The sequence below is a fragment of the Perissodus microlepis genome, chromosome 20 (assembly GCF_051167445.1).
Source record: "Perissodus microlepis isolate ML-2025 ecotype Zambia chromosome 20, ASM5116744v1, whole genome shotgun sequence".
In the NCBI taxonomy this organism is placed as follows: domain Eukaryota; kingdom Metazoa; phylum Chordata; class Actinopteri; order Cichliformes; family Cichlidae; genus Perissodus; species Perissodus microlepis.
In genome coordinates, this window is record NC_140480.1 from 31,829,827 (window position 1) to 31,845,465 (window position 15,639).

The 15,639-nt window shown below is 41.2% G+C and overlaps 1 protein-coding gene across 1 annotated transcript in view; it reads right to left on the bottom strand.

The window, feature by feature from the left end:
- Positions 1-4,750: 4,750 nt before the first annotated feature.
- The window catches only part of xkr7b (XK, Kell blood group complex subunit-related family, member 7b), a 108,523-nt gene continuing 97,634 nt past the window's right edge, over positions 4,751-15,639 (bottom strand). Inside the window, exons 3-4 of the mRNA XM_084918244.1 lie at positions 12,882-13,101; positions 4,751-10,299 (exon numbers count right to left, since the gene is read on the bottom strand). Of these exons, the coding sequence (XP_084774370.1) occupies positions 9,486-10,299; positions 12,882-13,101 (1,034 nt within the window). The 3' untranslated portion in view covers positions 4,751-9,485. The remainder of the gene's footprint in view (positions 10,300-12,881; positions 13,102-15,639) is intronic.

The window sequence follows — 15,639 nt, forward strand, 5'->3', positions numbered from 1 at the left end:
GTACACTCTGTGTTGGCGAAAAAGTGTTATCTACACTACGTCAAACTTAAAGAAACATTTGGAGTCGCAGCACGGCACAGTCAAACTCACAGAGAGAGTCCCACCAAGTGGTCCGAAGCAGAGAGCACTCTTCCAATAAAGTGAGTATTGGCAAAACCGGTTGATGTTTTTGTGTTGAGGCAGTGGGGAGTGTTATTGGCAGCTTCTGAAAGGAACTAATAAAGTAACTAGTAATCTAACTTAGTTACTTTAAAAATAAAGTAATCGGTAAAGTAACTAAGTTACTTTTGGAAGGAGTAATCAGTAGTCCGTAATATATTACTTTTTCAAAGTAACTGTGGCAACACTGCCTATCGGACGGCTGCAGGATTCTAGCAGGTAACACAATGTCTCAAACCTCAAATCCTCTCAGACTGGTTTCTTGTACTTCACGGGACTCAAACGGCCTCCACCAAACAGTCACCAGATATGAATTCAATAGAGCATTTGGGATTTCTCATGTGATCATGTCAATATGGAACATATCCTCTGCAGAATGACTTCAGCACCTTGTTAAATCCATGCCATGAAGAATCCAGGACGTTCTCATGGCAAATAAGTGGCACAGTGTAACTAATGAAATGCTGCTCAGTGTATATTCAGCATCCTTATCGAGCAGCAGTTTCAAGGATTTCAAAATAACAGTCCAATATAAGCAATAAGGCGGCACGGTGGCACGGTGGTTAGCACTGTTGCCACACAGCAAGAAGGTCCTGAGTTCAATTCCACCATCAGGCCGGGGTCTTTCTGTGTGGAGTTTGCATGTTCTCCCCGTGTTTGCGTACTCCGGCTTCTTCCCACTGTCCAAAGACATGCAGCTTGTGGGGATAGGTTAATTGGATAATCCAAATTGCCACTAGGTGTGAATGTGCGAGTGAATGGTTGTCTGTTCCTGTGTTTTGGCCCTGCGACAGACTGGTGAACTGTCCAGGGTGTACCCCGCCTCTCGCCCTATGACAGCTGGGATAGGCTCCAGCGCCCCTGCGACCCTGAAACGGATGAGCTGAAGCGAATGGATGGATATAAGCAATAAACACAAAATTGACTCGTGTGCCCTCACAAATTTGTGAGTGAAATAAAAACTCACATCTGCATGGATTCAACTCTTCTTGATGTTTTCTCTGTGTTTCTCACACACACACACACACAGCTATAATCTTCAAACCTTAAAATGTTTTGGCACTGCATCAATGGTATATCTCTGAAAGACTGTGCGTATTTGCGTGTGTGAGCTTGTGCATCAGGTGCAATCCACATAAATGTGTTCATGTACATCTGTGTGAATGTTCGTGCGAGCAAAATCAAAGAAGTGGCATCCTTAAAAGACCCAACATTTCACAAACATGAAGTCTGACGCAAGAAGAGAAGAAAAAAAGGGGCAAAAATTGCATGAAGGACGAGACGAGAGGAAGAGGAAGAGGAAGGAAAAAAGGATGAAAGAGAGAAGGATGAAATGGATGATGGTGGAGATTCAAATAAAAGAGGACAACAATTTAAAGTAAGAGGAAGGTGGGAGGGTAGCTGAAGAGCAAGAAAGTAAGGGGAGTGGGCAGATAGATGAGGACCGACAGGAAGGAGCAGTGAATTAAGTCGTAAGGGGAAGGTGGCAAGGTAAAAAACAAGGTCAATGACAGAAAGAGGGTAAGAAGAGAGAAAGAATGAAGGAAATAAATCAGTAAAGATAGAAGGAGGTGAAGGAGAAAGGTACAAGGGTTAAAACAGTATAGAAAAATCACTAATAGGGTGGATAGAGGAGGTTGGAAGAACATAAGAAGAGGAATTAAAAGGAAAAAATGAATAAAAACAGAAAGAAAAATTATGGACATATAGAAAACTGAAAACAGAGAAGTAGAAACTAGACAGAAATCAGCAAAGAAGGCAAGGAGTAAACAAGGTGAAATAAGAGATCAAACGAACAAGAAGTATTAAGAATACTCATCTATGTACACAATATGTTTTCTTCTAAGTAAATAAAAAGAAGAAAAAGATAAGAAAACACGGACAACAAAGAAAATAAAAAAGACACAAACAGTTTGGTCGCCGGTCCTCCAGAGATGCCAAACAAATAAACAACAAATCCTTGGGATGTAGGGATGCTGATGAGAGAGAGATGGAGAGATCAAAGTATGTCTTTCCTCCTCGAGAGGAGTAGAGCCGAGAGGAAATGAGAGAAAGAAGGCTGGACCATTCGGGAGAATGAGGTTGGTGGAACGCCAGCTTTGCTTTCAGCTCCGCCTCGCTCTGGAAAATCCCCGTTAGACGATTAAAGACTGAGCTCTGTTTGCAACTTATTTAATACAAGGAAACAGGTTTGAAATAAGACTTTGGAAATGTGGTGCAGCATTTATTGTGTCTGTAAGAATGTTTATAATAAACAAATAATCAAATATTTTACTTTCATTTCTTTGGCTTCTCTACTCTCTGTTCTTTACATTGTGTTGGAATTTCAAGAGATTTTAAGTCAAATTTATGTAGAAATAACTTTGAGGTTCACAATCTTGTGTACCAATCAGTCACACATGCCCCTAAATATAACACAGTTTAAATCTAATAAATAAAATATAATGCTGTTATGTGTCTACGCAGTCAAGCACAGGTAGTTATAAACTCAGTAAGTCAACGTAGGGTTTCTCAATCATGTAAAAGTGGCAGAGAAACAGAGAAAGTCTCAGCAGAACGGCTGATCTTACAAAGGCAAAGCTATAAACATATAACACAGGTTGAACGCATCACAGTTGCAGCAGATTGTGAGTTTGTGTGAGAGCAAAGCATGGATGTGTGTGTCGTTTGCATTGGTCAGTCACACGTGTAAAGCCTGGCTATTCAAAGGCAGAAAGGAAAGCAGCTGAGAATACTGACTGTTAATGGACTTTGTAAGTATCACAGCTCATTAAGACATGAGAGGATTTGACAGAAGACAGTTTTAGCCTCATTCTTTCAGCTGCAGCATCTGTGTGGTTTAACGCTCTGAAAACAAGTCTAAAGAACAAATATTTTTTTAAATCAAATGCGTCAGCTTCTTTTTCTTTTGGCTCGCCTCTTTATGGGTTGCCATGGCAGATCCTCTGTCACACCACACCTCTGCAGTCCTCCTTCATCCATGAATCTTCTCTGTGGTCTTCCTCTTTTCCTCCTACCTGGCAGCTTCCTATTCAGCATCCTTTATCCAGTATATGCACCGTCTCTAAACCATACTTAGGTCTCACTATCATCTTGTAAACTTGCCCTTTCACTACAAATCCCCCCTGACACTCGTCTCCACCCACTCCACCCAGCCTGGACTCTCTTCTTCACCTCTCTTGCGCGACTGTCTGTTGCTTTGTATGGTTGGCCTCAGGTATTTAAACCTCCACTGCTTGCAGGTTCACAGTTACACCTGTCTCCCTGTCCTTTACACACATATTCTGTTTTGCTTTTGTTCCTCCACTCTCCAGAGCATACCTCCACCTCTCTCTTCTCTAGTCTCTCAATCAACACTCTTAAAGCAAACATTGCAGGAGTAGGAGTAGTACGATTACAGATGCAGAGTCTATATGTGCAAATTTGATAAAAGTACAGCAAAAAAGTACATATAGGTCCACTGTGTATCAAGATTTACATAACAATCGAACCGTTGTACATTTATCACTAATGCTCATCGAGGGAAGACTTCACATGCTTGTAAAAAACGATGAGGTCCTCCAGAACTAGTGACGCTATTTTCCAGAGAAGTGATTGGTCAGTAGATGATTTCGTACCTGCTCTAGAACATAATCTGGCCCTGAGCAGGTTAGGTCTGCAGCAGAAGTTACCATGGTAATGTCTGTGAAGGTTCTCAGTCATCCAGGTCATCGTAGTCTAAGGAGCTTGCAAAGAAAAGCGTCTGGACTTCTTTAAGTTGCTTGAAGATGTTTCACCTCTCATCCGAGAAGCTTCTTCAGTTCTAAGGTCAAATGGTGGGGAGTCCCAGATTTAAACCTAGTGGGAGTATCCCCCCACAGAGGGACAAAAGGACCCCCTGATGATCCTCTTATCGCCTGAGCCAAGGTGTGAAACTGGGTGTGGGTCCCAATCAGCCAGGGTTTCGGGTGAACTCATTGTGAAACCTGGCCCCACCTTATCATGCGAATTCCTGAGGTCAGATGGCCCAGGATGTGAGTGGGCGTTAAGGCGTCTGGGGAGGGATCTCAAAACTGGATTATAGATGGCAGACAGTTGGTGTCGTAAACCACCGCCTCTGTTCAAAGATGGTCTTCCATCTATAATCCAGTTTTGAGATCCCTCCCCAGACGCCTTAACGCCCACTCACATCCTGGGCCATCTGACCTCAGGAATTCGCATGATAAGGTGGGGCCAGGTTTCACAATGAGTTCACCCGAAACCCTGGCTGATTGGGACCCACACCCAGTTTCACACCTTGGCTCAGGCGATTAGAGGATCATCAGGGGGTCCTTTTGTCCCTCTGTGGGGGGACACTCCCACTGGGTTTAAATCTGGGACTCCCCACCATTTGACCTTAGAACTGAAGAAGCTTCTCAGATGAGAGGTGAAACGTCTTCAAGCAACTTAAAGAAGTCCAGACGCTTTTCTTTGCAAGCTCCTTTGATTACCATGGTAATGTACACTGAGCTGCAGATCAATGTAAAATCTTGAGTTTATTATATTTTGAGCAAATATAGATGTAACCTGTAAAGGGAGACGAGAAAAAGAGACACAAGCACACACGGGGAGCTTATTTTGCTGGCCGTTCAGCCATGTTTACTACAGTATTGTTCCCATCTACAGTTATCAGCACAGCTTGTTGAGTTCTTTTTTAACATCGTCATAGATATTTTCACCACTGGTTTATTTTCTGCTCGTTCACTCAGAGGATGTTTAAGCAGCATTATCAAAAAAAAAAACTAAGAGCACATCCTTACAGACATACTGTACATACGACACATACAAACCAAAGCACACGTACTCATACACGCACGTCTTAGAATAGCATCACTCTGATATATACAGATATAGAGAATGAGTAAAAAAAAAACAAGAAAAAAAAAGAAAAACTATTTTCAGTTTTTACATCTCAATATAAGAGTCATACCAAAGACATGGCCACCAAGTGAGTAAACAATAGATAAATAGATATAAAACAAATACAAAAATAAATAAACATAAATACTTGCATTAATTGATAAAAGATGATTTGAGTTTTTTAACTCACTGTTTACTTTTAAACATGTTTTTTTGTTCAAGTCTATATATAATCAGCGCACCACTATTAACTGATAATTTTACCTCAACAACAAAGTACTGGTTCATTACCCAATCGGAGAACGCGAAAGTCCGCCCCTCAGCCCCGTGACTGGGTGGTTGACGTATGTATCGTCTGTACATTAGCCGTTAACATCATGTTCGACATGACATGATCACGTGTGACACAGAGTCACTGTTTTCAGCACCATTAACATCGCCATGACTGTCACCATTGTACCAACATCCACAACTTCAGGTAGGACACAGCACTGTCCAGATAAGAAAACTGTAATTATCAAGACTTTTTTTGTTGTTGTTTTTTCTTTTTTTCTTTAAACATTTGCTTTCCTGAATTTTTCGGACCACCAACGGTTGTGGTGTTAAAAACACGTAACAGTTTTTTAGCATACCTGCAAACCTTGTTAGCATCAGAGCACTGCTATACTTGCTTTAAACTGGCTACTACACATATCCCTACGACGCCTTCGAGGACTGGTTGTTTGCAGTGAAATTTTAGGGGTGAGGTTGCAGAGCCCCTCAAGTTTAGTTGTATGACACTTTCACATTAGCATATTATGGTGGCTCTCGTGCACATGTGACTTCAAGGGCTCCGGAGGAATTGGCAGAACCATAGACTGCATATGAAAGATGGACGTGGAAGTCTGCATTCATTCTAAAGCAGCCGACCGAAGCGAACCGCCAAGTGCTTGGACCAGTTTCCCATAAGACAGATCTACCGTGGCTCGGGACCTCAGGTCGCAAAAGGCAAAGATGACGACAGCCATCCATTTTTTATACACAGTCTTATAGTCGCAGCACATCCACAAGATCCAAACAAACATTGTGTGGTAGTGAAGTACGAGTAGCAGCAGATTAAACAGACCACAGCAAAAGCTTAGAGAAACTGGGTGTGCTAGAGGATGTTATTCAGGTACTGGCCAGGGATGATTTGGCTCTTATTTGTCTAATACAGGATATGTAACCACAAAGTACATCATTAACCATGATTGCTAAAAAGCAAGTATATAAGCTGCTCGTAGCGATTTGCTCTACCAACTGACCTAAAGTACACAAGAGACTGTAATTTTTCCCACGCTTATCCCTTCAAGACCTTACAATAAACTTGTGTACAATCGGCATACAGTTGAATTGAAGCCACACTGGATACAGAAGCAGGAAGAAACTCCAAAAGTAAAAAGCACACTGCTCCCGTCTACTTGTAATCTAATTACAAGTTATGTTTTCCGGATGTAATCTGTCAGGTGAGCTTTTTGAAGGACTACAGTCTAAATGTTGGCACAAATTCGTGGCTGTTTAATGTGGTTTTTACTGTGACATTTGTGCCATACAAGTAGTTTTTTGTGCTTGTTGCTGTTAGCCATAAATATAGATCCCCTGAAAACTTGTCAAACCAGAGCAAGTGCACAAACATCTATGGGGTTTATGTTTCATTTCTTCCGAGGATTTTACACTATGGCTTGTATTTGGTGTGAAGTTGACGAATCACGTGTTCGTTAGACTCTGATGAAGACTTAAAGTCAACACATATTGTCTGACTTTGCCAGAAAGCTTGTAGAATAAATCATCATTGTACTTGAAAACAGAGTGCCTTGGTTTTGTTTTGTTTTGTGCCATCCCCAGTCAATATCTAGCATCACTTCATAAATTGTATTATTATTATTTTTTTTAAAGATCTTCCAATTCCAAGTCCTAAGGTTAATAAATCAGTTAAACTGACATCACGAGCTGCTAGTCTTCATCACTGCATGGTACACTAAATGCATTTTGAAAAGCGCTTTCATCAACATACTTCTTAATATGCATCTGGGTCACATAATGTAATGTTTTCTACATCAGCTATCCTTAAAATAAAACCACAGCATAGGTTGAAGAATTTCTGGGATGGCCATAAAGATCAGATCACCTTAAATGCACAGACTAACCCTAAAGGCTTTTAAGTAAAAGGAGAAAGAATGTCTTTGAAAAGAACTTCAAAGAGAGGCTGCTGGAGAGAAAGCTGTTGTGTAAAATGCAAGAGGACAAATGCTGGCTTTGATGCAACTATTTTTTTTCCCCTTTAACTGTTCTTCCTTTGGGTGGTGTTGCTGACCCTGCGTGATTCTTTCAGCATCCAGCAGCTTCTAATTAATATTAACACATCCACACCTGGGAGCAGCAGCATTTAAACTTCGACCTCTGAAGCTGCTTACTGATCAGCTCTGCTGGATATGTTCAAGGTGTATCTTCCTGCTGCAGGTCATCGCAACAAGAGTTTAAAGGTGCAGAGAGGATTTCTTTGCCAATCTGCTTTTCCTTTCTATTCAACAAACGTACTGCAAATCTATCAGCCTTTGGGGGCAGGGGTACATAAGGATATCCAGAGCAGCAGCTAATGGATATCTGAGCCAGGATTTCCTGCTCTGTCCAGAAGTCTTTGTTTACTATTGCAGATTAATTTTAGAACTGATTGTTTTGAGATTGCATTTGCCAAAATTCAATCCCTTATTTGCTCTCTGGACAGACTGTTTACCTGTATGCAACCAAGGCCCTGTGCTAATTTAATAGAAGACCAACAGGACTACAAATTGACTACAAACAGAAAACAAAAGCATCTGCTTCCAGATTTCAGATTCTTCTTATTCTTATGCAGACATCAGTCTGAATTCAAATCTTCAGAAATCTTTAAATCAAAGACCTGATTGTGGATTTATTTTGTAAACAGCACCACCTTTCACTCGACCCTTGCCAACATCTGGTTTCTGAGAAGAAACAGCACCTAATGCTGACTAGCTAGCTTAATAAAACATGAAGGTGCTTTGCATCTTTAATTGTTCGTATTCAGTTTGCTTTGAGCAAATGTCTGTTATTCACTGTTAAATGTATTCAGCAAAGTAGTGTTGATACCGTAAAGAGTAATTTCTCACTGTTTTCTTTGAAAAATGTTGTTCGTGGAAACCTTCATATTCTACATGTTACGAGTTCTGAAAAACTTTGGATGAGATTTAGAATTTCACAAGAAAATGAAGCTTTTTCACTCAAAAGTCATTCGTCTAACTACAGCTTATTATAACAGCTTATATCTGACATCTGTATTTATTCAACTGTACATCACAGGCCTGTTTGTGGTGAGTTACAGCATGCCATATGGTGGGAGCCATGGCAGAAGTTGCCCACTTTCACATCCTCACATTTAGTCCTGATTTATTTTTTCCAGACGAGTCCTTTCTCGTGTCGGGCATTGACAGCGCAGCTGGGATGTAAACAGGGAGACTTTTGCTATGGCTGCTATCATAACACATATGGATGAGTGAATATATCACATGTAGATGTCAGGCCTACATTTCCATCATCGTGGTTGCATGAGATCGGAGCCAAGCGTACAAGATTATGTTTCTTTTGGGACACGACTGACGGATGGTTGTGAGGGACATGCAACCTTTTGGTGTCATGATTGGACACAAATTAGCAAAAATTGTTGTGTTTTATTCTTGCTAAAAGAAATGCACGACCATATATGCATGTGTTCTTCGATGTCACTGTAATTCTCGAAGTATGAAACATAACAAGTTTGCAATGATTTGGTGATTGCGATGTTAAAAAAATGTCTATTTTTTGGATGCAAAGCAAGATATCTTTGTTACCAAATGTCTGACGAAGGACTGGAAAATGACTTTTTTCAATTTAAGTCCCGACTTTACAAAACCAAATCACACCGAACCAAACTGATTGCATGTCCCATGCATTTCTAGTTTCCTAAACATTCCTCGGAAAGTCTCTGTTGTCTTTCTTGGGTCAAAGGCTCAAGTTCATGCAGCCGACCGCTTCTCAATTATCTCAAACTTCACAACTTAATTTCTTGCAAATTATTTTACTTCTTGTACTGACCGTGCAGGATAAAACAAAATCTAACACACCTTGGTCCCAGGATGAGGGATATTTTCCTTCCCTCAAAACTTTTAGAAAAAAAAATTCGAAGATTATCCCAGTTCAGCATTACTCCGCTGACTTCCCATGGCTCATTCATGCTACTTACTCCCGGACTGCTTTGGTCCCAGATTGCGCTTCACATTTTACAATCAAGTTTTGACAACCTCTCAAAGAGCTGCCCGACACACAGCATCTTCTTTTCATGCTTCTCTTGGCGTAGATAGTCCTGGGATGAGAACTGATCTCAGGCTGAGCCTTGGTCCCAGACTGCGTTTATAAGTTTAAAAGCCACTGTTGGCTTAAACAGTTGTCTCATATTCCAATACCTCTTTGCTGCCCATCATGCTGCTCCTGTACTGTATCCGGGGGCTGATGCCTGATGTGGTCTCCAGAAGCAGAATGGTCTTGCGCAGACGTCGATCGATAAAGTGCGCATCCCATGCTGGGTATCGCTTTCTCGGGAGGTCGATCCGGATCACGGGTCCCTCATGTGCACGAGATGACGAGGAGGTCCTGTGAAGGAGTGCAGGAGAGGAGGATGGGGAGGGACGTACCTGGAAGACAGGCAGGCAACTGTCTCTGTCCCTCTCCCTGTCCCTTTCTCGCTCCCCGGGAACTGGCTCCCCTGTGTCTTTAGTCCTGGGCAGAGTCCTTGGAGGACTGGTAATGACTATATCCGTTTGGGATCCTTGTGATGGAGTAAGGCAAGCATCAATCACTCCCGCCACCCCTCCTGAACCTACCACGCCCTCATCAACACATCCTCCCCACTGTGAGCCTAGAACAGGCCCATCTGGGTGCAGCCAGCAGTAGTACACCAACATGAAGAAGGTTCCCAGGGCAAAGCTGCAGGCCACCAGACATACAACCACCAGGGCAGAAGAATCGGCCGTTTGTGGGTCACGGTAGGTGTACCAGGCGGCAGTCAGCGCCACGTTCTCAGCCAGTGTCACAGAGTAGTAGACAGTCATACGGAAACGGCTGGGGCCCTCTTTGACATTGAACCAGCAGAAGATGTAAATGATGCCCACCACCATGTTGTAGATGATCTCCTCCCACTTGGACATGCAGAAGTCAGTCTCACCTTGGATAATCCAAAAGGTCATGACACACCTGGAAAGACAACACAACAATACAGCTAGTCTCAACAACAATGCGCATGGGCCTTATAATAAGATATGATATGATATACAGATTCTTTTGCAAAATTTCAATCAGGTTGTAATAGTATTTTATAACTTTGCACTCTTTGAAAAGGAAAATAGATTAGCCCAGAACATGCTTCAGAACGCCAACAAAGTGGCATAAAATGTTTCTATGTCAAAGGATTATTTTAGGACCCTACAGTCAGCTGTTAGAAAGCTAATGCTAGCCTATGTGTTAATAAGCTACTGTAGATAACAGATGTACATAAGGAATCTGCAAACATAACACATTTCTTAACTTATAGACACTGACATCTGCAGTCAGTTTTGTAGGAACTGAGTTTCAGTTTATTTGTCTTTATTGCCCAAGTTTTAAAATTGAAGACAGTCATGATTCCCACTGGAAGATTGCTAAAGATGCTTGTGATCCCTCACACTTTTCCTCTAGCTCCCCCAGCAGAACCAATTATGAAATCATACAAAACATAAGAATCTAGAAGACTGGCATGAGATTCAGTGCTCTCCAGATAATGCCCCAGTCAAACAGCCCTAGAGACCATCTGGCAACCACTGGTCACAAGAGATATATAGTGCAGCCATGAAAACTTTGTTGCAACTAGCAGGTTGCCATTGTTGTCAGTAAACACCAACTGGTCAGCAAACAATTGTGAACTACTCGTCATGCAGTAGTGTCTGAAAAATGTGCCACAAACTGGAAACAGAGACTGTTTGCCTTCAAAATAAAAGTTCCTGATTTTGAAATCTGTTGGTTGCACAACTTTTACTTTCAAGAGGAACATTTACTGTCTCTATTTTCCATCAAACGTTTTCTAGTTTTACAACAGTTCTGAGAGTAAATGGCAAATGTTTGCAGACATGATGATGTCCTCCATGCAAACTACAGGTAAAGCACCCTGTTTGAAACCATTTTCACAACTGCCAACAAACTCCAGCAACCACTCACAAACTGGTTGCCGATTAGTCTCTAGGTCTAGATAGCTGAGGGCTTAGCAACCTTTTTGGCAAGCTTCTCTGTTTTCTCTGTTTACAAGTTTACGAGTGGCAAATACTTGTAATTCTAATGACCAATTAACCTTCAATTAACATCACTGTCAGGATACACTTTGTTTATAGAACCAGTATTGGAAAGGCTCAAAATCACCAGAGCTGTCAAAATACTAATGAGATATTTTTGGACTGTTTTTTACTGTAAACTTTGTTTGTGAGGCCAATAGAAGTGAAATTAACTCAGCTGTTGACATAATTCAACAGAAATCCACAGAATTTTGTCTTTGCCTTAGAATTGCAAATTACTGTATCCAAGTGATGCGAGCGAACAACATGCCAGATTTATTTAAGCCTGCAACAGCTGATTTTCTGGACAAGCTTGCAGCTGTTACCGAGCACTATTTTGTTTCATTTGAGCAATTTCTCCATAGTCCAAAAACCAGTGTCTGACATCACAGAGGCTATGTTCATCTATTAAATAAAATCTGCGCACTTCACAAACATCTGAGGGAAATAAAAGGTCTCTTCAAAAGCTGACTGCTTCTCAGTGTACACCAGCTAATTGCAAACTCTGACTGCATGCTGTTTGGTGCTGAGCAGGATGTGACGAGAGGATATTTAAAGCTTTGTTACTGAAAAAAGCTGTGAGAACAATCACAGTATGAGAGCAGTAAAAATGAACCAGTAAAGTCGTGAGCTGAACAGCCAAACAATGCGATGCAGCTCGCTACAACGCCCTGAAAACCGAGGGAGTTGCACATTCAGGTGATAGTGCTCTGTAGGGTCTTCACCACAAGTAGCACCTTTCACATTGTGCCATTGTTTTCACATTTGATTTATATCAGTAATATAAAAATATTGATTATTGCTGCCTTGAGTACAGGAAGTCACAAATGAACACTAAGACAAAGGGGCAATACAAGACAGATAACATAAATCTCTCAGTTGTGCCTCAAAGTACATCCCTAAACACAAAGCGATAATATCAGGCAATCCATTTCTAGAGATTTTAATGAATGCTCCTGGCACAGAATATCACATCTAAGCCATTTAAAGTAGAGCGAACACATACAGGAATGCCCGAATGCAAATCATCGCTGGGCACGAGATAAAACGTTAAGACTGACCTTCTCCCTATAGAAGGCTACATTCTTTCAGCACCAATTTGCTAAACCTGCTGTATGAATAATTACAATTAACACTGAAAGTATTTTATAAATTAGCCCCTGCTAAATGTCCCTGTTTGGGGGAAGAACCTGTAAAGTGTGTAGGAAGCTGTTTTCTGCGATTTAACAAGCAAGAACGAGCAGATTAAAAAGGTTTATGTATAAAGGGAATATATTTACCAAACTTGCTCTTTATATATTGTATTACATGACTTTCTTTAGTTTGATTTTTGTCTACCTGCTGTTGGAATGCAATTTGACTAATATTACTGGAACAGAGTATAGATTTCTCTCTATAACAAAAGAAAATGTAGCAGGTGTCTAATTCTTCCCATTTGGGGTCCAGATTCTTAACATCAGGTCATATATGGCGCACCAGTGGCTGACGATGAATATGCCGAAGTAGAGCTGGAAGACGGAGGCGAAGAGAGCAAAGGCCACGGTCCTCGCCCCAATCGTGAAGAAGTGCCACAACATCTGGGCGATCACGGCCTTGTAGGACATGGGCAGCTTGTCGTCGCGGGAGTCACGGAGGACCTTCTGGTAGGAGGCGATCATCCAGGCCAGTGAGACCAAGGAGGCCGAGGCAGATAGACCTGGACAGAGGGGGGGAAACATAAGAGGACTATAGTTATTAACTTGACTGAATAGCTCATAATAAAAAACACCAGTGATATTGTTAAATAGAATTATAAAGCTACCCGAGCAGGGTTACATGCTGCAGAGTGGTAGAAAAGAGAAAAAAAACCTAAAAGCGGCATTTCAATTTTGACCTTGGAAAGAGAAACTTTAAACTGCATCTTAAATTTGGATGTCACAGTGTGTAGATTGTGTGGCGTGCGGATGCAGAAAAGAGTTTGAGATGTCAAATAAAAGGTGAGCCGTTTATCAGGCTGATTTCAGAATCCAAACAAAATCAAAAACGCAAGCAAATTGAAATCCAATAGTCACAGGAGCATCCCGGGAATAACACGAGGAACCTCAGACAGCCAAAGTACGCTGACTAAACAGATGACACAACAAAGGGAAGCCCGAGGCTACACGCAGAAGGCTGATGGGGGTCTGAACACAGGAGGGTAACGAGACAGCTGAACATAATCAAGAGACACGATGTACAACTCACATCGAGATGCAGCTAACTAGCAAAGGAGAGTAATACTAACCAGAATATCAACGACTGATGAGAAATTAACAGATTGAAGCATGAACATCGAACAAGGCAAAGGAAGGACGACAACAAACACAAACAACTAAACAGAGAGGGGAGGCTAGAATCACACAACTAAAAGTCTTCACTACACTGGACTAAGAAACACAGACAGCACAAGATCAACTTACAACAAAGGATCAAAATCACTATCAGGGATTCTTTGTTGTTAACTAACAGAGGTAGTTTAAATTGCCCCGTGTGGCTGAGTAATGTGGTCAGGTAATTGTAAGCTGATTTATTGCTTGTATTATGAAATGTTGTGTGTCTGAGATGTAGTCTGTGAGTTCTGTAACTAAGAAAAAATGTACTTGATAAAAATGTGCCTTCTTTTCTCATCGTCTTCTTTTAGTAATGCTGCTCTATTAGGCGTCTGCTTGGGAGTCTAATTTTGAAAGCACACTGAATCTCTCCCGGTGGGTCAAGAGTCAGATCAAATAACTTCCAGCTTTTAACTTGAATTTAAGTTTAGGGGAGAAAAATTAAGTCCCAGCGATCCAAATTGGCAAACGTGGAGACCCAAGACTGCGGCTACAAGCACTCAGCTTTGGTGTGAGTTCGTGGTGCGCACTCTTGTGAATGTAAATGTAATGATGCTGACCTGCTAAGCAGTGAGGAAAAATGCAGTTTAGTCTATGTGGAGCAGCCAACTTCTCATCACCAGTACTGATCCTGGAGATCTTTGGTGAAATCAGAGATAATCACATACATGTGCTGAGAACAATGAGCCATCTACAGACAGCTGCACTGTTTAAACTGATCCGGAGGAGCACAACCAGAAGACCTCACAGGGGAGGTTGCCCTTTTTAAATCAGGTATGGTTTTGCCTTTTTTTAGTTGGAGTCACAAAGCTTTAGTCCCAGCTTTAATTCTTCAGGTGGGAATACATGTGAAGTACTAAGAACCATCTCACCCTACAGTAGTATGGCTTTCGTTTTTTGAACATGCGCCTACATTTTTCTCTTTATTCCACGCTTGTTCCCCGAGCTTAAAATGTGTTTATTTGTTTCCCGCCGTGCTGAGTGGAGGCCTGCTGGAGCATTTCCAGTTGTTTCTTTGTATTTTAAGAACTCTGTCATCTTCTAAAGTCAGTTCTTTTTTCTCATTTTGATTTAGGCAAAGGTAAAATGTGTTTTATAACTATTAAGTCTACTAGTGAGCTCAATCCATTCCCACAGTGAGTCCTATAATCCTGAGGATCGACAAAGGAAGTCCTGATGTCTGGGATCTCTTCATGAGTCTACTGTATGAGGAAAGGGACACTCCCAGGTTGCTAACAGAAACAGGAAGCTTAGAAAGTCTGGGATTACTCCAGGATTCAGAGCTGGAGTTGTTCAAGTGATCAGCTTAAGGAATGTGAGAGGTTTGGACAATAATAAGGATGAGATTGGTGAACTTACTGGGAATATGGCTGAAACCTTTCTCTGACATCTGGTTTAACTCCACTGACATAAGGACAAACACCACCTCATGCCACCGTCACTCATGTTACTCTTCTTATTGCATATTAATTGCATTAATTGCATTTTAATTGATTGCATTCCTTTCCTTTTTCAATTTCGTGGTTGCTGTAATGTAGAGATTTCCAAATGTACCATTTTTTTTTACCATATATATATATATATATATATATATATATATATATATATATTACTATGGTAAAAAAAAAGGGTTAGGGTTGCTGGCTGTCAAATTTATCTGGACTTGAACCAGTTTCTACTGAAGTCAAATAATCATTAGCCCGCACATGTAACTTTCAGGCCTGCTGCGAACCGCCCAGAGCACAGTTTAGCATATTAAATATTCATGTGTGTTAATCATGCAGTCTTGTCTCAAATTAGCCGTGAATCACACTGAGAAGGCATTAAAATGTGAGCAGAGAAAGAGCAGCACCAACTTTGCATTTGATTAATCTGAAGATTTTTCT